Source organism: Lycium ferocissimum, chromosome 4 (genome assembly GCF_029784015.1).
Source record: "Lycium ferocissimum isolate CSIRO_LF1 chromosome 4, AGI_CSIRO_Lferr_CH_V1, whole genome shotgun sequence".
Classification (NCBI taxonomy): Eukaryota; Viridiplantae; Streptophyta; class Magnoliopsida; order Solanales; family Solanaceae; genus Lycium; species Lycium ferocissimum.
The window spans coordinates 55610100-55634029 of NC_081345.1; the positions used below are offsets into that span (position 1 = coordinate 55610100).

At 35.0% G+C, this 23930-nt stretch overlaps 3 protein-coding genes across 5 annotated transcripts; all 3 read right to left on the bottom strand.

Moving 5' to 3' along the window:
• Positions 1–2966: 2966 nt before the first annotated feature.
• LOC132053557 (uncharacterized) lies at positions 2967–14035 on the bottom strand. 2 transcript variants are annotated; one of them, XM_059445645.1, is made up of 2 exons: positions 13789–14035; positions 2967–3348 (listed from the first exon to the last, which is right to left on the bottom strand). In XM_059445645.1, the coding sequence occupies exons 1-2, from the start codon at positions 13900–13902 to the stop codon at positions 3214–3216; spliced, it is 249 nt and encodes an 82-aa protein (XP_059301628.1). In that variant the 5' UTR covers positions 13903–14035; the 3' UTR covers positions 2967–3213. The 2 variants fall into 2 exon arrangements, with proteins under 2 accessions (XP_059301628.1, XP_059301629.1); XM_059445646.1 differs by lacking the exon at positions 13789–14035 and adding an exon at positions 13095–13241.
• Positions 14036–16433: 2398 nt separating this feature from the next.
• LOC132054878 (LIM domain-containing protein PLIM2b-like) lies at positions 16434–19937 on the bottom strand. Of its 2 annotated transcripts, none has more exons than XM_059446837.1 (5): positions 19601–19937; positions 18671–18770; positions 18541–18566; positions 18326–18415; positions 16434–16852 (listed from the first exon to the last, which is right to left on the bottom strand). In XM_059446837.1, exons 1-5 carry the CDS (start codon positions 19733–19735, stop codon positions 16547–16549), a joined length of 657 nt encoding a protein of 218 aa, XP_059302820.1. In that variant the 5' UTR covers positions 19736–19937; the 3' UTR covers positions 16434–16546. The 2 variants fall into 2 exon arrangements, with proteins under 2 accessions (XP_059302820.1, XP_059302819.1); XM_059446836.1 differs by having other exon boundaries at positions 18541–18569.
• Positions 19938–20841: 904 nt separating this feature from the next.
• LOC132054879 (desmethyl-deoxy-podophyllotoxin synthase-like) lies at positions 20842–23708 on the bottom strand. Its single transcript, XM_059446839.1, has 3 exons — positions 23169–23708; positions 22441–22835; positions 20842–21697 (listed from the first exon to the last, which is right to left on the bottom strand). The coding sequence occupies exons 1-3, from the start codon at positions 23674–23676 to the stop codon at positions 21080–21082; spliced, it is 1521 nt and encodes a 506-aa protein (XP_059302822.1). The 5' UTR covers positions 23677–23708; the 3' UTR covers positions 20842–21079.
• Positions 23709–23930: the final 222 nt, after the last annotated feature.

Sequence of the window (23930 nt, forward strand, 5' to 3'; positions counted from 1 at the left end):
CCACCACACCAACCCCCAACAAATTACACTAAAGATTCCTAATAAGCAACTTAATTATAAATTCACCCCTAAACCATTACATATTCTTCGAAATTACTTTTCACTTTTTTACTTTATAAAAAAGATAAATTCGTTCTATGGTTAAGTTTATAATATAGATTAAGGAGAGAAAAAATATCATAATATTAAATATGGAAAGCAGAATTTGTAGGGACAAATTAAGGAAAAAATATAACCTGTATAAATATGGTACTAAATTGAATACTTAATATTATTGCCTTCATCATATTATTAATGATAGGTAGGAAAGGAAAATTTGTAGGGACAAATTAAGAAAAAAAATAACATGTATAAATTTGTTACCATATTTATACTAAATTGACCATATCTATTGATTTTTTGCTTTTATCATTTATAGGGTATAGTTTGTAGATTCTGTAAATTAAAAAATAATTGTAGGTTCTGTAAATAGTTGTATATTTACTAGTATTTGTGTAAATTCCCCTTTTAGCTAGGTGCTTTTTTTTTCAATTTTTTTTTCCACATTGAACATTAATATTCTTCAATTACATTTTAAACAGCAGTTAAACTTTAAATACTGATCCAAAAAGTGCTAGTCCACCGAATTTTCCCAAAAAATAAAGCTGTGAATTTTTAAGAAGAAGAGAATAAACCATTAGGCGGAACATTTACAATGTCTTTTTTTTTTTTTTTTTTTATGTTTTTGAGGTATAAGTAGGCATTTATAATATTTTAGGAGTCTATTAAGTTATGTCCGTTAAAATCAATTTAACCATTCTAAAAGACACTTCCAATAGTCACTTCAATTTTTTTTTTTACTTACATTTTATTTTGTTTTCAATAACTAACCACAATAACACAAGCCAACTTTTAATTTGAATTTATATTCTCTCTTATTTCTAATGGCTAATTTTAATAACCAAAATCTAAAGCAATAAGTTCTGTTGGATTCGTAGAATGTGTGTAGATCCCCCTTGCATAGCACATTGTTGTCATGGCTAGGTGCGATACGTAACCAAGGTTAGTTCGGATTTTTAAACACCAAACCAAACCAATTGCGTCGGGTTTTTAAATTTATACACCAAACCAAACTAATAAAATTCGGGTTTTTCAACCTCGGATTTTCTCGGGTTATTCGGTTTTCTCGGGTTATTCGGGTTTTTTTTCGAAATAGTCTTGATACAAAACATATAACTTTTACTTCAAATATTTCTTTAGTCCTAGCAAAATACAACTATGTAATTAAGGCGTTTCATAAGAAAATAACACAAAATGTGAGAAGAGTAATGACATTGTATTAAAATGTTCAACAAAAGATAATAAAATCGGTTAAAATAAATATTGCTAATTAATAAGCCATAAAGAAAATGACCATAATCTAAAAATAATAACTCATGCTAAAATGAGTACGGCTAATAAGTAGTATTAATTACATGACAAGAAAAAAAAAACTTAAGTTATGTATCTTCACTCTCTAAACCAATTATGCAAAACTAAAGAATAGATATCCAACATTATTGTTATTCCTAGTGGTAAATTGAATTTCTTTTGTTAGTATTAGTGTTGAGTTGGTTTTGGTTTGGACTTTATATGAGTTACTAACATCCATAGGATATAAAACTTATTCACATTCAAAATTCTAAGTCCAAGCTTGAATAATATGATAATAGATAAAAAAAATTATGAAAAAATTAAGAAATATTTATAAATTACATTACAAATAAATATTTTTATGTATAAAATATTTTAAAAATTGAATACATATAATGTCGGGTTGGTTTTTGGTTCGGCTTTTTTTTTAGCTAAAACCAAACCAAACCAATTATGGTCGGATTTTTTTTTCAACTCCAAACCAAGTCAAACCAAACCACTAGCTCGGGTGTTTTTTCTCAACACTCGATTTATTAGTTTGGTGCGGTTTATCGGTTTACTTTGTACACCCCTAGTCATGGCTAGTCAAGCAGCAATCTTCAACAAGGTTACGTACGACGTGTTTTAAATTTTAATCATCAATATTGCTTTTTCTTTCCCACGAAATATGGCATATGTGAAATTCCATTAGCCAAATATTTAAGTCACTGGATTTTCAACTAAACTCTACAACTCTAATTTTGGTTAGTGGAAGAGCCAGCATCCATAGTATTAATAAAAGGAAAAAAAAATTCCACAACATTCATATGTGAGATGTGCCTTTCCTAGATAAGCAACATTCATACACGAGGCATTCCCCCTACGGTACAGTTCCCCATAGGTCATACATAACGAAAGTTTCTTCTTTTAAACGACAAATAGGGCCAACTCGATAGATAATGAGTTTTTCCCTTTACCCTTGTCTACTTAAATATCAAGATTTTGGTCCGAACTCGTGAAATGCGTGTAATTTACACTCTTCACTAATTGCGAGTGCTTGGATTGACTTTTTAAAAATAGCTTATAAGCTAAAAGCAGAAAGTACCCAACAACTTTTGACTTTTTTTTCGCCTAAAAGTAAGTGTTTAAAAGCGTTTTTTATCTTTTTCAAACACCACAAAAAGTTAAAAAAAAAAAAAAAAAAAAAGCTTAAAAGTCAAAATAAGCCAATCCAAACACCCTCTAAACCAGAGCACCGAGAACAGGATTACCCAAAGTTGTGATACAAAAATGCTCATTACAGAAACATCATGAATGGTCTGCTATAAGACATATTTCCAGCCTTGCTATGAGATTGGCCAAAAATCTCTACTACAATTCAATATTCACAACTACTTATGAGGTCTCTATCCTTCAATGTCGCCCTACAGAAGCAATCCATCCAAGATGGCAATGCACATAATTGATGAATTTTCATCAGCACCTATTGTACACCCCTAAATATAAACTGCGCCTCGATTAGACATTAGTAGTCTTTCACCCTTTTAAAGTGAACTTTTCTGAAAGAGGCAACTCATGAGAGCAACAGTTTGAGGTTGAGCTTGTCAGCATATAGACGAAAATTTTAATTCATTCAACTGATAACAGATCCCTGGATATCAAAATAAACATGCTCCGGTATGGATAACATTTACAGCATTGATAACATGCTTAAAGGAGGCGAATCCTAATATTCACATTCACCTTTAGAAGAAAAAGCGTTCAGAAAAGGAAGTAGATAGAGTTCCAGATGTTGGTTAAGTTGTAGTCCTACACTTTACATGCTTGGACGAGGAAAACTAGTTAGCTGCCGGACTTTTGATGTTTCTCCAAAGAGCTAGGAGCCTGTTTCTCAGCCTCGTGTTCTTGAACACCCTTCTTTGGTCCAAAGATCGACTCTTTGAGAGAATGTTCTGCTGACTGTATTGCATTTTTAATCTGACATTTTAAAAGCAAAACAACACATCAGGAAGTGCTTATTCCAGAGAAAACTAATATGCAATATATGAAGTAAATCCTTGAAAGGTTACTTGATAATAACTCTGAGAAAAGAGAGTAACTTCACTCCTACAGGAAATGGCATTTCTAATACACTATGCTAGTATTTCCCAATGTAGCAGCAACTCAAAGTGATCTTCTCTACCTCACACAAGGTAGGGGTAAGCAGGGGCGAATTTACATATAAAATTTGGGTCAAGTGAACACATGGTCACTCGACTAAACTCGATATATTATGTATATAATTTTGAAAAAATATCTAATATTAACTGAAGGAACAAATAGTCAAACCAGGTCAAGTGGAGCACTGGTTAGGGGTTGTATTTATTTCCTTAAGGTCTCGGGATTGAACCCGAGCTCCTGCATGTTTTATGCTTTTATTTTCTAAAGCAGCCTTTTAACTTCCTTTTTGTATTATTCTAAATCCTTTTTCTTCTATAATTCTAATTACCCGAAAGTAAAAAAAAAGTGTTTCTTTTTTATATTACATTTAATGATTCCCCCCCCCCCCCCTCCTCTCTCTATTTCTAATTACCCAAGTCCCAAAAGGCAAAAGAAATCAAAAAACCCATAGGCGCTAAGCTGCAATGAACCAAAGGCAAAAAAATCCCATAGCTAATGGTGAACCCATCCTTTTGAAATCCTGGATTCGCCACTGGGGCTAAGGTCTGCGTACACGCCACCCTCCCTAGACCCCAATTGTGGTTTGAATGAGGTTTGCAAGATCTTTTACAGTGTCTTTGGAAGTATTAAAGGCTTCCTTAAAACCTAACAAACCAACCAACCACGTGACAACTGATAACTAAGGGGATCCTACTGATGTCCAAATGATGACTGCACTAGGGTAGGGAAAGAGACTCCACACTACAGTGTCAATTACCCAAAACTATAAAAGCATGGGATTGTAGGAAAGGATATAGATAGTCCAACAGAGCATGAGGAATATTACCAGCACTGAATACAGATGACATATACATTAAACTGCAACCTACCAAACCCTCAAATGCTTGATAATAAGAAGTCTGTTACAAGACTCAAAGACACTTCCATTTTACTAATTAAACCGCCAAGCTAGTTCAGGCAAAAAAAGAAATATGAATCTTTTTTGTGGGTTCTATAAGAACCAATAAGGAAAATCTCAAACCTCGGAAATGAGTGCGAAAAAACATGAAGTTGAGATGTTATGCATACTACATAATGCTTAGCCAACTATAACCACCATGAGTTTTATAGCTCCAATGGTCAAACACAAAGTTCGGACACAAGTCTTACAAACATTACTTCTGTGGATGTGAAAAAGAGGCCAGCTAATTTCTTGCTGACAAGACACAGGAAAAAAACAAGTCTGCCTTTAGTCTTTACTGCTACTTCCAAACATCCAATTTCCACAGAGCATGTGAGTACACCAAGAACTACTACCCAGCACAGACTAAGGGTGTGTTTGGTATGAATGGAGAAAATTTTCCATGGAAAATGTTTTCTTGGAAAACAAGTGGGTTTCTTACTTTATTTCTAGTGTTCAGTAAGTAAGCAAAAAGATGTTGTCCCAAGAGCATTTATATGTAATCTAACAAACACTATTGGGTGGGGATGGGGTGACCAACAAACATGGAAAAGTTGAAAATGTTTTCCTCCATACTAAACACACCCTAAAAAGTCACTTTATGAGAAATAGACTTCCAACTGCAAAGCCCCACTTCTCCTAACAGGATTTCATGCATCTGTGCGTAAACAGACTCGAGTATGGGTACTGACTACTGAGTAGTGGGTACAAGTGAAAAAGGTGCATATGGTTGTTGGAGATGGATAGGGGACAACTCCATCAAAACAAAAGATGAAAGGTTCAGATAGTTTAGAATGAAAAAGGATCTGAGTTATAAGACATATCCTATAAAGGATTTTGAGCCATTGCTAGTTCAGTTCTGTTAAATGTATAATTCAATTTTCTAACTTGAAAATCCATAAAGCACTTAGAATATCTTCAATTCTTCATAGACAGATGCAGATATCTAAAATGCAGGGATTCAAGATGAATCCGAGGTTTTAGAACTGAGCAGGAGCTTTGACAGAGAAAGCTCGAGTTATTCAGTTTAGGTTTTAATGGAGGATAAGAGATGAAGATAGAGATAGAAGTAGAGATTTTAATGGAGGATAAGAGATGAAGATAGAGATAGAAGTAGAGACCTGTATTATATTTCAATTGATGATTGTAATCTGTAATTGTACAATGATTTATAGAGAATTCTAAAAGAGTCAAGCTTATAACTGCCCCTAACTACTTCAACAGATTGTAACTAACATAACAACACTAATTCGTGTATCAGTACTTCCCCCCTAAAGACACCCTTGTCGTCAAGGGTGTGAAAATAGTGAATTAAATCCTCCCAGATCAAATGAAATTGAGCTAAATCAGATGGAAACTTGTGCTGAACAAGATGATCATGCCTAGATTTTGTTATATCATCAATCTTATCTTCATAATCTGCTGCCACAATTCTGTTAATGCTCCCCGAAGTAACTGTTATTTCAATTCTATAACCAAGCATCCCATAGTTTCCAGCAACGTCAAAATCCACCATTGGCTTAACTGACTTGGTGTTACTCTCATAGTTAGCAATCAAGATACCTTCAATGTAGAAATTATTTTGCCTCTTGGCCATAATGCAAACGGCACTAACCTTCCCTTCTACATTGGCAGGAGCACTATTTACCACACAAGAGAGAGCTATGAATGTCTTTTTAATCTCCATGTCATGTTCATCAAGTTCCATTTTCTTGCTTTCACCTATAACCACTTCTTTATGAATCTTTCCTTCAAGTGATCCAACTGCAAATGCTTCACACCAGTCTAACTCCACTTTCTCTAGCTTTTCTCTCATTCCAATGAAGGAATTCTCACCATCTCGACTGCTTTTTATTTCCTCCATACTCATAATTGGTAAAGGAATCATATTAACTACTCTACCAAGATTAAATTCATTTTCACCAATTCCACGTGTCTGTTCCAAGCTACTGACTGCCAAAGTTTTTTTATTCTGCCCGGAAGATGTCGAACTTGTCTTTTCAAGTGAAGGGGCAGAAGACTGTAACAGTAGAAACTGAGAGCCTCCCTTCCTCTTGAGATCACCCTTGTTCTCAAGGGTCAAATATGAACTAGAGATTTGATAATTGACAGCTTCTAATTGTGCAGCGATGTCACAGTTTACAAAGTACATCACATGTTCATACATTCTCATCTTCAACATTATTGCTTTCTTGTTCCCAATCACATCCCGAGTTGCCAATGATTTCTCAATCTCTTCACATGGGCATGTCTTCTTCTCACTCTCCAATTTTAACCATAAATCACAGGAGGTCATGATCTTGGAGAGATTTGTATCAGAACGAGCTTGCCATGAGAGCACTTCCTTCCAAGCAGCTCTTGAATAAACATCACAAGTTCTGATGTTACATGCATTTTTCACTCCCGGAAATCTAATTCGATCATATTTGAGTTCAAAGAATTGCTGCTGGTCTTTATTAATAACAAACTTATCCAATTCCCATTTATTAATAACAAACTTATCCAATTCTCATTGTTTTGCACCAACTCCTTTATACTTCTCCATTTCATTATCCAAAATCCTATTCTCATATTCCAACATGAACCCATTACAAGAATTCACATTAAAATAACCATCCAGAATAGGGTACCAAGAAGGCAAGGGTACATAAGCAGATATCATATTATTCCTTGACATCCCATTTCTCTCAGGCATTTGATCGAACATGTAAGGAGCGACTACATCTCTTCCAAATTTAGAATATACTTCATTCACCTCATTTTCTGTAAAAAGTGTGGCAAGAAGCATGTCTTCAAGAAGTTCTGGTTCTGTTGAAGAATCTGGATCCAGAAAAGAACTTTCAACATATTCATCACATTGTGGCTGAGATTGTTCCCCCAATTGTTGCTTCAAGATCCATCTACCCATTAATTCCAGTGCACATTTCAAGCCTTCTTCCACATTTTTGAATTTAATTTCAATGTTTACGAAATGATTTTGAAAAGTTGACATCCTTCTACAGTCCAAGAACTGTAAGGCTCTGATACCAATGTTATCTAAAATTCCGGAATTCAAGATGAATCCGAGGTTTTAGAACTGAGCAGGAGCTTTGACAGAGAAAGCTCGAGTTATTCAGTTTAGGTTTTAATGGAGGATAAGAGATGAAGATAGAGATAGAAATAGAGAATTGTATTATATTTCAATTGATGATTGTAATCTGTTATTGTACAATGATTTATAGAGAATTGGAAAAGAGTCAAGCTCATAACTGCCTCTAACTACTTCAACAGATTGTAACTAACATAACAACACTAATTCATGTATCAATGCATAGAGTAGGGAATTTTCTTAAGTACAAGTGTCAAGCTTTTCATCCCAAAGGAAGGTGCAATTGTCAAGCTACTTAAAGTTACCTCAATCAAATTGCTATTACAGGTTCTCAAATTTGTTAAATTCATTTCAATTGCATGCAGTCCTCTTACATCCAAAGACCATATTTGTTTTAGTTATGTTAGTCCGTTTCCATCTTAAGCTTTGTAAGAGTTCTTTGGCCATGTCAGAAAGACATACTAGTAGAAAATAGAGATAACTTTGTCATTTAAAAAAAAAAAAAATAGAGATAACTTGCAGTAATTTTTATTTTGTATAACATTGGACAGATAAGCTTAAATGGAACGACATGACCAGTGAGGACTCATATATCCACCCCAACTTGCTTAGGATTGAGGCGTAGTTGTTGTTGTACTACTCCAATATTCTAATTACCAAAGTTTCTACAGCATGTTCCAGAATAAATCAATCTATTTGCTCACTCCTAGGTTTTTCTGCTCTAATATGTTAATTAAGAAACCAATAAGAAAAGGGAATTTCGACGGCGAGTGTGTAACAACCCGTCAATTTTTGGAAGATTTTTGAGCTATAACCGTAACTAAGGTTATTCAATTGACGGGTAATTATGGAATATATTTATTTAATGTGTGTGAATATATTTTATTCGTAGGAATAATATTTGCACACATATAGGGTAAAGTTGGTGAATAATGTAATTGACTAAGGGTGTGTTCGGTATGGAGGAATTCCAATTTTCTCGGGTTTGCTTGGTCAGAATTTTTGGAAAACATTTTCTCTAGGAAAATAAGTTCTTTAAAAATGAAGAAAATGACTTCCCCAATGGAAATAGAGAAAACAAGTTCCACAAGCAGCATTCCACATTGATTGTCTCCTCCCTACCGTCGAACGCACCTCATCTTCATCCCACCCCTACCCACCACCCATCCCTACCCACCCCACCCCCTGCCTGCCTACCCCACCCACCACCCAATCCCATAGAATTTGTCTAGATTATATACAAATGCTTTTAGGATAATATTTTTTGCTTGCGTACCGAACACAAGAAAATAAGAAACCCACTTATTTTCCTTCCAAGAAAACATTTTCCTTCATCCCGAGCACACCCTAAGTGGGTTAATTTTTACCTTATACATAATGGTTAAGTAAAAAGGCTATTTTGGACACTTAATTTAGTTGGTGGTAAATGGACGAAGTCCACAATTCATTTAACACCCCATGTCCCATGTATAAGAATGAATTTAAGTAGGTAAGGTTTGACATGTTAAAGGATAACATCAAAAGTTTCAAGCAAAGAATTTCAGGACACGAAATAGCGTCGAAGAGGAGATGCTTAACTAAGCTTCAAGTTAGATGCTTTGTTATATTATTGAGTTGATTTATTCACATTATTATCTTTCTAATAATGTGGTAGTGGAATGAAATTAAATTCCAAGGGACCATTTACACGGGGTGCCAGTTCCTATGCCTATTAAAATTAGGTGAGAATTTGTGGATCAATATGACAAAATGATATGAGGTGTTAATGATAATGGGTTGCAGTTACACCTTAGAATTCATAGTATTTGAGATGTGGAAAGTGAGATTTTAATCCTAAGTTAAGAATTTGTTTAATTGAAGATTTGATCAATTAATTGGTAGTGAGACTGAAACTTGAATGTATATTCAAACTTGTTGGCTTTTTGGACTTTCGTCCATATTGCGGGTTGACTTTGAGTTTGTCCGGAATGCTAATCTTTGGAAAGTGAATTTTTTTTTAGTGCAATTGAACGTCCCAAACCTGTTTTTGCGTAGTTTGAGTTGCTTTGGAGTCTTAAGAATACTGTTTTGGACATTTTGAGCTTATCAGATCGTGTATCCAGGTATGGGAAGATCTGTGTGCCTCTCTTCTGACCTTGGCCTTTGCTTGCTAATTTGTTTTCGACTATCTGGCGCATGTGTGCTCGACAGACTTGTTAATATGGTAATTCATTTCCTCTTCTGGTAAAGTTGTTGCCATGCGACCTGGAGGTCACGGGTTCAAGCCGTGAAAACAGCCTGTTGCAGAAATGCAAGGTAAGGCTGCGTACAATAGACTCTTGTGTCCGGTCGTTCCCCGGACCCCGCGCATTACGGGAGCTTAGTGCACTGGGCTGCCCCCTTTATGCCATGATTTGAATATTACTCATATTGTATGATTGTTATGGCTATATAGCCTTATGATTGATGTATCTACTTGATTTCACCTGTTGTCCTTGGGTGCATAAAACGGTTGCGCTAGAGTCACCCTCTGCATCCCGATGGCGTCGGACAGAGTCACCCTTCACAACAGGAATGGTAAAACAGTGGCGCCAGAGTTACCCCTTTGCAGTTTTGAGGTTTTATTGCTGTGTATTATAGTACTATGCCAGCTTGCACATTATCATCTCATCTTTCTTGACATGACTTGTATCCTCTTTTACACTTTGTATATTATTTCTGCTTGGCATATTAATATTCATTTCGCATTATATATATGCGCTGCTCCAAGTGCGAGGTGCAGAACGGATCTAGACTTCACTTAATCTTTGTGACTAACCGTATCCGCTACACATACGGTGCTTTAGCTGACGCTTCAGTTGATGAGTAAGTCGTCCGACACCGAGTCCTTACCAGCTTTGAGGTGAGCCATCCACCGGATCCACGGAGCCCACCTGTCTATCTATCTTTCTATCTCCTTAGGTTTAGTGCGGTTTATATACCCGACATCCTATACTTGTTCTGATATTTGTAGATGTTCCAGACTTAGTTTATTTTGGCTCTAGTTGGGTTTGTTGAGATATTTGCTCTTTCACTTAGTTTATTTTGGCTCTAGTTGGGTTTGTTGAGTTATTTGCTCTTTCACTATTTCCATTGACTTTGTTATCTATGATATGGGTTATTTGAGAACTAGTGCAAGTAAAGGCCAAGTTCAGAAGGCGGCAGTCAAATCTTCCCTTACCATATGTGACTCAATTAAGCTAAAAATGTCCAAAACGGTATCCTTAGGCCTCCAAAGCAACTCAATCTATGCAAAAATGGGTTCGGAACGGTCAATTACACTAAATAAACCACTTTTCAAAGATTAGCGTTCCTGACAAACTCAAAGTACGGACAAATCCTGAAACCCCACACATGTCTGGAAAGCCAACGTCTATGAAGTTTTAGTCTACACTCAAGTTCCAATGTTGCTACCAAATAATTGGTCAAATCTTCAATTAACCACAATCTTAACTTAGGATTAAAATTCCACCTTCCACATCTCAAATACAATTAATTTGAAGTTGTAAATATAACCCAATTCACCTAATATTCAATTACATATACCCAATCTATGCTGCTCGCACGCTCCAAAAATATTGCCATACCCGTGTCAGATCCTCCAAAATACACTACTTGGAAGATCCTACACGCAGCCGTCCCCATTTTTGAAGAATCCGAGCAACATGGTACCCAATATATCAAAATTGTCGTTGCAACATGATAATCATAGGAGAATCTCGAAACCTAAAGCTAAGTTACGAAAACAGTAACTTTAAGCCTAGCAAGTTACATAGGAACCTATTAACCATACATGGATTCATCATTATTGCCTAATGATTAGCTCATCATAACATTATCATTAGGTTTTTTTTAGAAGAAAAAAAAAATTGAGAAGGAACATTATCATTAGTACCTCATATCATTTTTTCATATTAATCCACAAATTCTCACCTAATTCTAATAGGCATAGGAACCGGCACCTGTGTAAATGGTCTCTTGGAATCTAATTTCATTCCACCACCACATTGTTAGAAATATAATAATATGAATAAATCAACTCAATAATATAGCAAAGCATATATCCTGAAGGTTAGTTAACCATCTCCTCTTCAAAGCTCTAAGTCGATGTCGTAAATTTCATGTCCTGAAATTCTTTGCTTGAAACTTTGATGAGAACCTTTAACATGTCAAATCCTACCCACTTAAATTCATTCTTATATATCAGCCATGTGACATAGGGTATTAAATGAATTGTGGACTTGGCCCATTGACCTCCAACTAAATTTTGTGTCCAAAATAACCTTTTTATTCAACCATTATGTATACGGTTAAAATTGACCCCCTTAGTCAATTACATTATTCACCAACTTATACCTTATATATGTGCAAATAATATTCCTACGAATAAAATATTCACACACATGAAATAAATATATTCCAATAATTACCCGTCAATTGAATAACTGTAGTCACGGTCAGAGCCCAAAATTCTTCCAAAATGGATGGGTTGTTACAGAGAGCAGGTAATAATTCCAAAGATCCTAAAAAAATGTCAGGACCAATCGAAACCAGTAAGGCTAAATTCTTCACAAGCAGGAAACTTTATGTAAGAGGAGGCATCTTATTCAGAGACATATGTGGCTATTAACGGTAGATAATTTTAATTTCCACAGAGTGGGCCTTTTATGTATCAACTCAAGCCAAATTGATCCATTATTTGTTCAAAGTCTTTGATTCCTAACACTCTGTTTGGATGGTTGTTACGTATTGTTTCATAATGTATGGTATTATATTGTACTGTACCGTATTATATTGTTTTGATGAATACGACGTTTAGATATATTGTATCATTTTTCGTCGTTACATCATGTCACTCATCAGCAATTTTTTGAAGAATAAACCTACAAGAAAAGAAGGGTACAGGGTAGAGCTATTATAAAAAGGAAAGGTAAAGGATAAAATATGATTATTAGATCATAAGCAAAGACAAAATGAGGAAGAAAAAAAAAAGGTAACGATGCGATCACACTAAATCGGTCGTTACATAAAATGGGACTTTTGGATTTAACGATACGATACAATAAATTTAAATAACAATCAAAACAAACATGGTATATAAACTAACAACACAATACAATAGGTAACGACCATCCAAATCTGTGACTATTCACCTTTTTTTTTTTAATCATTTTAATTTATCAAGCCAAATTGATTCATTATTTGAAGGAAAAATTGAAGGACATAATTAGAAGAAAAAAAAGCAGGGTCGAGAATATCTAATTGAATTTTAAAATATTGAGTTAATCTAATTCAACTTATATTTCAAACATTAGTCAAATTGACTCTCGGGAAGCGAAAAGTGCCACATAAGTTGGGACAGAGTAATTTCTTACATTCAAAAACAAAATATTACTTTCACGATCAACTACTGACACACAAAATGACGAACTAAGAACCAAAAGGGTAAAATTCAAGATTAAAACAACAAGATGCAATTGAAGGAAAAATTCAAGGACGCAATTAGAAAAAATTTACTGGGTCATGAACATTTGGTTCAAGGCCATAATTAGCAGTAAGAAGGAAATAAGAAGCAGTAACAGTAGCCACCATCGTTGTCCTTCTAACGAGTTTATCAGTTCTGGGGTTCATTTTTCTTTGCGGAGTTTGCACAGTGAGTGAAACTATTGGTATGACAGAAAATGTTTTCCTATTTTCTCTTGTTTGGTTGTACTAAATATCTTGAAAAATATTTTCCAATGGAAAGTATTTTCCTCAATACAGGAGAAAATGTTTTCCTTAAAAATTTGACGGTTTCCGAATCAATAAAAAAACACCAATACATCCCCCAACCCACTCCCCACACTATCCACCCCACCACCACCCTTTTCACCCCAAGCCCACCTCCACAACCCACCACCCCCATCCTCCCACCCCCACTCCCACAGCCCCGCAACCCCACCCCACCAAAAACCTCACGTGTTTTGCTTTAAATATATGCAAATGCTCTTAAAATAACATTTTCCAACTTGCGTACCAAACACGAGAAAATATTATCTTCAAAACATTTACCGTGAAAATATTTTCCCGTCATACCAAACAGCCACTAAAAACAAAATATTACTCCAGATCAACAACTCAGACATCAAAATGACGAACTAAGAGCCAAAAAGGTTAAATTCAAGATTAAAACATCAACATACCATTGAAGGACTCAATTAGAAAAAATTACCGGATCAAGAACATTGGGTTCAGGGCCATAATCAGCAGTAAGAAGGAAATAAGAAGCAGTTACAGTAGCCACCATTGTTGTTCTTCTAACGAGTTTATCAGTTCTAGGGTTCATCTTTCTGAGTTCTGGAGAGTGAAAGTATTGGGGGTAGAAAAAAGAAGAAAATGAAAGTAATGGAAGCGATTAGAAGAGTTAAGAAAGTAGTTTGGGTATTACGGAATGTTCCCTTACTCTTTGTGAAATAACTTTGAGGCCCCACATAATTAGACTTCTTGCATTTTTCACTTGAAGAAAGGAATACAAGAAATTGTAACTACAGAAAGATCTCGTATAATGTCTAACAAATTCCATTTTCATGGGTCAAATTTGCATCTGAACTATGTGAAATCAAATAGATTTGCCCCTCAGTTAGTAGTTGGGGTTAACTATGCCCTCATCGTTACTAGTTGGGGATCAAAGCTGCCCTAAACTATGCAAAAGAAAACAAGTTTGCCCTTATTTTTAAACGGTGGAAGCTGAGCACCCAGAATTGTCACTTGTCACATGCTTAAGTTTAACTTACTTAAATGGAGGGTACATTTGTAGATTTCGCATAGTGTGGGGGCAAATTTGAACCTTTCGCACAATTCAAAGGAACTTTGACCCTTTCCCCTAATTTTGAGTCTTTTATTGTTCTTGTTCCTCCTTGCCCTCTTCACGTCAGTGCCCCTAACACCATTCACCCTCTCTCCTTACCACCATTGTCAACATCACTCCCTCTACCACCATATTCTCTTTCACTTTCCTTTCACTTTCTCTCTCCTCGTTACCCCACAACTACCTACATCACTAGGAGAGAATACGTTAAACGACTTGAACATGCAATATATAATACTTCCACCGTCAAGGTATGTGAACCATTAGACTTGACATAAGTTTACGAAGAAAAAAAGACTTTTGAAAATTTATGGTCTAAAACAAGTCTTGGTTTGTGTGGATATAAATCATTTTTGTAAGGGTAAAATGGAATTTTAAAGTTAAGTAGTTTCCAATTAAGGAAATGTAACATTATTTCTGGAACAAACTAATAAAGAAAGAGTGCCACATATATTGGGACAAAGGGGATACTATTTTAATGCAGGTATACAGCCGCATATGGGACAAAGAAGGAAGAAAGTGTGATTGGCGGTAGAGATAGTGGCTTGGAGAGAGAAAATAGGAATAAAAAAAAAATTATAAACTCAAAATTAGGGAGAAAGGTCAAATTTACCTCCATTTTAAGAAGTTAAATTCTTTCCGTCATTAATTGCGTGACATGTGGATCACCGAGTGCTAAGCTTCTACCATTTAAAAATAAGGGTAAATTTGTTCCTTTTCGCATAGTTCAGGGGCAAATTTGACCCCCCATTAGTGATGACGAGGGCATAATTTGGCCCAACTATTAATGGAGGGAAGACCTGTTCCATTTCGCATAGTTCAGGGGCAATTTGACTCTTAGCCCTTCATTGTGCTAAGCTTGTGCCGTTTAAAAATAATACAACATGATGGTGAATTTTCTCGCAAAATAGAACGAAGCAAGTTAGTGAATTATCAACAGGTCAAAACAATACTACAATTATCTTTGCCCCACGGTGGCCGCCAAACTATTTACCCTCAAATCAGTACAGTTGAATTTGTTAACGTGACTCAAGGACATGCAGATTGAAATGACAATCAGATTGCTAATGCTAAATTGCTCGTTGAACGTAATGAAGTTTAACGAGGGACAAAGGACAATAAGTAAGATGGCAATATATAGATATTGAACTAGATTGAGCCTGATCTCCGACGTAGCTGCCCAACAACGTTGCCGGAAAAGAAAAGAAATCACGTATGTCTCCAAGCTTGCTAGTTGCAGATTACAGAGCCTGAAAGTAATATCTTGTGAATAAATAAATTGTGATGATTTACAAATGAGGGATGAGAATCTATTTAAAGCTGAAACCCTCAGAAACGTTTTCTGCATATCTCACCCCCATAATGATCCTCACTCCCAAGTTACTTCCCTTACGTGTTGGGTTGTGTAAGGCCTGGGAGAGATCCCAGATTCTTTGGGAACGGTTGAGCTCCTGGCCTTAGCTTGACCGGCCATTGATTCGCTCCCAGTGTCATAATTCCGGAGCTTAACGGGTTACCTGGGTGGCCGCGGGCTTATTCAACCACGAGTTTGCTGCACCCCGTCTGATCTTACATGCTTTGCCAAGTGTCACCTTCTGATTCGTTCACTCGTCTAAGTTAGTTTTTATCCCATACAAGCAGTGAAGGAGCAAGAATTTTCACCAAGGGGTGTCAAAATATAAAGAAGTAAACATACCGAAAAGACAAGGGTAGTCAACATATAGTATATATATTATATTTTTATCTAACTATGCAGTGTAGATTTCCTGCGAAGGGGTGTCAGTCGATACCCCTTTGCAAAGAGTGGCGGAAGTACTCAAACTCAAAAAAAAAAAATTGTGCTATAGATCGAGAGAGGGGGTGGGATGCATATATAAGTGAACTTGCTACTATCTAACATGATAAAAGTTATATGGTGTATATCTTCTTAACATGTTTACAAGCTCAACAAGAAAGAAAAAAATCCGGGCAAGAAATTTGATTAGAATAAGAGGGGTTGTCTATTGATCACAAAAAGAAAAGGAAAAAACTTTATTTACTGATTAGAACACATAAACAATTTGGATTTTTTTTTTTTTAGAAAAAAAAATTCAATTGATCAACAATCCAATATATATATTTTTTAGGATTCTTGTGACTCTTCATCATCAGGCTCCTTTTTTGGTTGCTCATCTGTTTTTTCCTTATTAGCAGCCTCTTCTTCTTCTTCTTCAGGTACTTCATTAGCTGCTGCTTGATCAGCATTCTTTTTGTTATTTGCAGCCTCAAGGACATGTTGATAAGTGCCTTTCTCCATAAAGAGTTGTGCAAAATGGTGCTTGCAATAGAGGATTCCATCAAGTGATGCATAAGTTGCATGTGTGAGTGGACACCCTCCATGAGCACACTTGAAACATGACTTGTGGAATGATTCTCCTTCCATTGTCACCTAACATAAATTTCAACATCCATTTTATCAATCATATATTCATTTTTTCCTTATAATTTTTGCACTAGCAGTGGTTTATGTAGAATTTTCGGTATGCAATGTCAACATTTGAAGAAATGAACAAATGAATAAATCACTGCAGTAACAAAGGGTGCCTTTTTCTATTTATACCAATATATACATATTTAGTAAAGGTATTCGACGAAGTGGTTTCTCATAACATCGCTTGGGGCAATGTGTATCTGCCCTGGGCAGTAGTGTGTTTGGTACGACGAAGGTGAGAAAATATTTTCCAGACAATGTCATTTTCTGGTGTTTGGTTACCCAAAAATATTACCCAAAGAAAACAGGTTTCTTCGAAAAGGGAAATAGCACTTCCCTCACTTATGGCAGAATTCATTTTCTTTACAACTATTCTAACTTTTACAGTAATTAGATACTATTTGCTCCAACTAACACTTAAACATTATTATTAACCTTAAGTACTCAAGAATTTCATAAAAACTCTCTCATTGTTATTATTATTATTATTATTATTATTATTATTATTATTATTATTATTATTATTATTAATAATAATAATAATATTAATCTTTAGTATATATTTTTGAAGGACAATTATTTTCACTCAACTAGGGGTGGCAATTTTGGCCCAAGCCCAATTGACCCGCCCAGATTTTCATGGGTTTGGGCATGACATACAATTATGATGGGCTAAGTTTGGGCTAGCCCAACTTGACCCATTTATCCAAGGTAGCCCAAAGCAGCCCATTACTTTAGCCCAAATTGACCCATCATTATTGGAAAAATGACATAAACTACCTACTTAAGACTCTTTACTACAAAACATAACGTTATTTTTTCTTATTTATAAAACATAACACTACAAAATATAAGAATCTTCATTTTTCATTTTTTTGAATTATTTTTTAAATTTTTATTTTTTTTAAAAAAATATTATTTTAATTTTTTTTAAAATTTTACTTTTTTATGTTTTATTTTTTTAATTTGCTCAATGCTTTAAAAAATCAGTCAAAATTTTGTGTATGAAAAATTAAGGATGCATTGTGTCAAAATTTGAGTATAGCTTGAAAAAATGAATTTATAATTTGTTTTTAAAAAATATTGAAATTTTATTTGTTTAAAAGTTATGAATATTGTAAAGAATTGAGTCAACATGGGGGGGTTGGGTTACGTCCCATTATTTAGCCCATTCTAGCCCAAATACTCTTTGTACAGGGTTGGGCATTAGCCCATCTATCTATTCAGCCCATCTTAATTAGTACAACTTCAGCTCAAATGACCCATTTGCCACCCTTACACTCAATCAACAGATCATCAAAAAATATTTTCCAGAAAAAACGTCTTTCATAGAAAATGATTTCGGTCATTCCAAACACACTGTAACTAGTCAATGGGCTTCTTTTTTTTTTATATATTTTTTTATATTTTTTTATAATTAATGAATTTAACCTTTTCAAGTGGATAGACAATTTTGGTGCAAGCTGCGCATTTGTCTTGGGTTCCAGAGAACATGGCAGAGAGTTTGCTTGGAGTCCTTGTCTGCACCAAAATTTGCAGTGAGGTTTTCTTTTTTCAAGGAAACATAAAATAAAAATGCTTGCATTTACAATTTTATTGTAGAATCAAAATTAATTTAAACGGACTCAATTACAAGCAGAACGTACCAGTGCATTTTCCTTGTCAGGCTTACCTGCTGAAATGTTAAATTACAAGGAAATTAATGATGAATAAATTGATTGGTAAAGAAGCTTAATAAAGTATTATATAAGTTATAGGAAATGGATATTGTCTCACAATTCTGAAAGTTCTTGCTAAAATTTCCAGATTCCTTAAAAAGCTGTTCGAAATGAGTCTTGCAATAGAGGACTCCATCCATGGAGGAGTAGTTGCTCATCTACATGTAGCGTTATTATTAAATACCAGATTATTCCAGGTGACAACAATAAAACGAAAAAACGGAAAAAAAAAAAAAACACAAAACATAACAAGGGTGATGTTGATCTCATGATCAATTGAACAACCATTTGAATTCTTTAGCATAAGCCTGAATAAACGAGAAGGCTTGAAGTAGATTGACAAACATTATACAACTAATCAATTTGTGATGAATCCTCACAATAAAAATATGTGACGCTTTTAAATGGAGCGACATAGATAGTGAAGATTCATATAATCAATTCTGGCAAGTTGCCTAAAATTGAGGCATAGTATTTATTGTTGTTATTTTGAGGTGAGAAAGATGGATTCCTTGAGAACTTTGACTAGGAGGATTGAGGTAGATTGGCGAACATTATAAAAATAGTCAATTTGTGATGAGTCCTCACAATAAAAAATAGGTAACACTTTTAAATGATGCGACATAACTATGGAAGATTCATATAAGCAATTCTGATAAGTTGCCTGAAATTGAGGCGTCGTATTTGTTGTTGTTATTTTGAGGAGGAGGAAGGGTACCTTGGGGACTTAGACTGAGAGAGAAGGTAAAATAAAGAGGAAAAGAAAGGATAAAAAAAAAAGAAGTCTTTGAGATGAAAGGACAAATTTCTTAAAAAGTGGACGTGGAGTGTTGCAACAAGAACAACAACATTAATAATAACCACACCTCGGTTCCAAGTAAATTACGCCCCAGTATTATAAATTATCACTTTCCATGTCGCAACAAGAACAAATTAAAAGAAATGAAAGGAACAAAAAAAAAAAAAAAGGTAAAAAAGATGCACCAACCACAAGAGTGCCTTTGCAATGGGTGCATTTGAAGCAAGATTTATGATAAGTTACTCCATCAGCAGACAACAAATCAACAAAATAAACAGTTTTATCACAAGCTTTGCATTTATCCAGTGTTCCTGTGAATGCCATTGTTCTCTATATTTTTTTTCTCTTTATTTTTGTTGAAGGCCTGAAATCCAATCTCAATAACTTTTTTTTCAGAGTTAGAAATGGCAGAGAAAAAATTCAACAAGAAAGCTCTTCTGCCTTCTTTAATATCTAACTTCTTGGTTATTGAGATTAAACAAACAACAAAGAAAGTTAACCCCGTGTTTCCACCAGTAATAGAGAAATCATTAACTTTTCTTGTGGAAAATAATTAGTTGAGTTATGCTATTACAACCGATAAATTTAGGACACGTGATTGGGAGATCCAAATATTAGGAGGTACACTTTGCCGCTCATTCTCTTGAATTTGAGTGAAATTAGGCCCTTCTTTGAATCTTTCCCTTTATTACAAGATTGTAATTTAATCCATTCTAGGAAGTTAAGTTAGTTCAAACTTGGCATTTTCCTGTCTTTTTGTAGGAAAAACAAAACAGAAGAAGGGCTAAAATGTCATATTTCTAAAAATTATGAGCCCGTTTGGCTTAGTTTGAAAAACAAAAGGAAAACTTATGCGACGTGACAAACATTTAGATTGTATATACGATGCGTAGCTATAGTTTCAAAAATTACGAAACGTAATTACATTTTGCCTTTTGTAGCAAATACACAATAGACACGCATAACTGTATGCGTTGATACAATTCTTTCACACGATTTCATTTGATACATTATGCACTGATACAGTTGATACCCATCGCCTAATACAACTCTCCTGCCTGATACAGCAATTGTAGCTACATTTCATAAATACACAAACTATAGCTACGTTTCGTAATTACACTCTAAACTATAGCTATTTATGAAATTTTCTAAAAAACGAAGCATCCAAAACTAAGATCGTCTTTCAAAAGTTACCAATATGGATTAGACACATGTTCAATAAACTGGGGTAACGAACACAAACCTTCCGGAAAAAAATAGACTGAACACCTTGATTTATTGGCTTGTCCAACCTAGCAACATTCATGAGTTGTTAGTTCAACTGTCTAGCATTATTGATTGTCAGACATAGAAATTAGTTCAATTTCACCATTTGAGTACACAATACATGTTTAAAAGTAGAAAGTAGAGGCATTTGACAAAGAATATTAGGGAGAAACAGTAGGTAGCGACCTCTTTTATTAATTTCTTCCTAATTTTCCCATATGGGATAAACCCATGAGTCCAACAACGGATCATAAAGTACTGGTCTTACAAAAAGCCATAAAAGAAAAGATCGAAGAGGACAAAACGCACGTACTAATTATTACAGCGATACCTTCTTTAACGACTTTTTTACATTGTGATATTCAGTCTTATTCCTTTTCTCCGAGTTGAGGCCATAACTCAGGATTTGGACATATAAGGAATTCCAATTACATGCAAGTTGGCTTTCTTCCTTACTGTCTCTCCAAAAGCCTCTGTCATGTCAAGGTTGTTTGGTTCAATACCGTTCGGGAGTTTCCAATCAAAATGGAATAAAAGCTGAGCAAGTGGAAGTTCAAGATTTGATATCCCAAACAAAATTCCTGGACATGCCCTTCTACCAGCACCAAAAGGTATAAACTCAAAGTTATTCCCTTTGAAATCAAGTGTCGAATTTCGGTGTCTTTCTGGTTCAAAGCATTCAGCATTTTCCCAATACTTGGGATCCCTGCATATTGCCCATGCATTAACCATTAACCTTGTATTGGCTTGTATCTCATATCCACCAAGTTCACATCTTTGTCTAGCTACTCTTGGTACTAACAAAGGCACGGGCGCATGCAATCTCAGTGTTTCTTTGATAACCAATCTCAAGTAGTCAAGTTGTTGCACCTCAGACTCTGAGATTATACTTTTTCCTTTGAATGCTCGTCTGACCTCGGCTTGCGCCTGCTGCATTACCTGTGGATTCTTCATCAGTTCTGCCATTGCCCACTCTAAGGCTGTCGATGAAGTATCAGTCCCCGCAATAAATGTTTCCTGAGAATGCAATTATAGTTAATACTCTATCTGGTCCAGATAATAGTTTTGTAAGGTTTTTGCATACTAATAATGACAGTATTTGTGTAAACTATACTTTGTCTCGCCTTGAATTTCTAACTTAATCAGCATTCCACTAATTGGAACAGGAAGGGCTTATATGAGAAGAAGTATAATAAACGATTTCTTGTTTTCCTAAAACGACAAATATTTTGAAACAAATTCAGTTTGCTAAAAAATTTCAGCCTGCAATCCCTTGAAACAGAATACTTGAATGACATAAATACAATAGCTAGAATGAAGTATAACCTTTGTAGCTTGTAGATGAATGAATTAGAAATAAATGAGTTGTAGCAATATAATTATTCTTCGCTGGTCAAGCTGCTTGATGTATTAGATCTGTTCGGGCTTTAATATTTCTTACGGACTTAAACTTATAAACACTATCCATGTATTTTATCCTGTTCTAACAAGCAAGTTAACTTTTTTTAGGTTACTAATCTCACTTTATATGAATTATTACATATAATTATATTTTAGATGACCTTATAGTGTAAAAAGCTTTTTTGCACTATCAGTAGACAGAAGTTAAACTCGATTTCTAAGCTTTCTAAAGCATTAAATTTCGAATCTTAAGGTTTAGCTATATTCAGGTTACTCTTTTAAAAGTTGGAACCCTGTTTCTATTTTCTTCTTTACCTTTTAACATAATTTTTCTTTTGCAATTTGTTGTAGGAACATACCAAAATGACAGCTTTGATTGTGTCAGTTGTAATAGGAACTTCAAGGTCACCACTTTCTTGAACTCTCAATAGTACATCCACAAGATCTTCCTTGTGCATTTTGTCCTTACCACTGATTGTTCTCCTTGCAACTTTATGCTCTTGGAGAACGCTTTCTAAAATTTCGTCGATTTTGTGATGTATTTTCAACATTGCAGCCTTTGCTCCAGTTAAAGGATGGAGAAATTTGAGTGAAGGAAATGTGTCTGGCAAGTCAAATCCGCCTGCCAGATCGACAATTTTCCTCAAGGTAGCGATAAATTCATCTTGGCTCTCGAGTTTCCTACCGAATGCAGCCCTGGATATAATGTTGTTCGTCAACGTAAATATCATCTGGCTGAGATTGATGGTAGTACCTGTTGGGATCAAAATAATAGGGCATCATGCGGAAGCTAACAATCTCAAATCCTGAACGACGATAAATCAGAAACAAAGAAAGGTATTCTAAAAGAGGCATAATGCCTTAGTATAGTTTGGTCAATTAAGCTATGCTCTCCCCGTAAACGTGACTCTTGTAATGACTACATTGTGGATGTATTGTGTTATTGCTTGAAGGAAATATTCTCAATTTTTAGAAGTCTATAGCTTTTTTCTTCTAAGAAAAAGGTTTAGTTTTCCTTATTAAAGTAAAAGATAATCATGGTAAAATCCAAATAAGATATGAGATTCAGGGCAAATGCTAACAGTACCAGCAGGATTCGATGAAATCGTTTTGATGAGATCTTCGACTTCCTCTTGTCTTATCGACTCAAAGGACTGTACGCGTTTGACATTAAGGAGCTCTGCTACACAAATTTTTCTAAGTTGTCTCCAATGATCACCATAAGGAGAGAATGTAATCTGAGTGCTATTGTATCCAATTATATCTGCAACAAGAATTTTCGGCCTATCTGCAAAAACAAGATCATGTGTCTTCATAACTTCTTTCGCCGCTTCAGCTGAGGATACAATAACAGTAGGAACTTCACCAAATCTTAGGTGCATTATCGGTCCGTATTCTTTTGCCATGTCTCTCAAAGTATGATGAGGCAATGATCCCATTAACTGGTGTAAGTTCCCAACAAGTGGAAGTTTTCGTGGGCCGGGGGGCAAATTTGGCCCTTTTCCTTTCTTGGATTCTCTCAGAAGCTTAATAGCTATGACTAGAAAGAGTAGAAAGCTGAGAAGTATAGAGAACTGGGAGAATGGAAGCTCCATTTCAGTGAGATTTAGTTAGGTGAATGCAAGTATGACAATGTTAAATTTTATAGAAGAGTTTCAAGAATTAAATAATATCTCAATTTCTTGTTCTCTAATGCAAAGTTGTTCCTGTATACTGCTTTCTTTTAGTCAGCATTGGAATGGTTTCTGCCTGATGAGGATATCAAATTGATCAATCACTAATCAGTTTTGGGATTTACCTCCTTAAATCTTAAAATATATATATCTTCATGTGAGATTATTTCGATTTA

Bases quoted from the DNA above. Each gene is read 5' to 3' on its own strand.
- LOC132053557 (XM_059445645.1), bottom strand. From the start codon at position 13,902: ATGAACCCTAGAACTGATAAACTCGTTAGAAGAACAACAATGGTGGCT. The intron at 3,349-13,788 runs GTAATTTTTTCT...TTAAAATGTCAG, and splicing joins AACCCAATGTTCTTGATCCG to ATTAAAAATGCAATACAGTC.
- LOC132054878 (XM_059446836.1), bottom strand. From the start codon at position 19,735: ATGGCATTCACAGGAACACTGGATAAATGCAAAGCTTGTGATAAAACT. The intron at 18,570-18,670 runs GTGAGACAATAT...TTAACATTTCAG, and splicing joins TAGCAAGAACTTTCAGAATT to CAGGTAAGCCTGACAAGGAA. The intron at 16,853-18,325 runs GTTAAATTCATT...AATTTATGTTAG, and splicing joins TTGTCTATCCACTTGAAAAG to GTGACAATGGAAGGAGAATC.
- LOC132054879 (XM_059446839.1), bottom strand. From the start codon at position 23,676: ATGGAGCTTCCATTCTCCCAGTTCTCTATACTTCTCAGCTTTCTACTC. The intron at 22,836-23,168 runs GTACTGTTAGCA...TGATCCCAACAG, and splicing joins GATTTCATCGAATCCTGCTG to GTACTACCATCAATCTCAGC. The intron at 21,698-22,440 runs GTATGTTCCTAC...TTGCATTCTCAG, and splicing joins CAATCAAAGCTGTCATTTTG to GAAACATTTATTGCGGGGAC.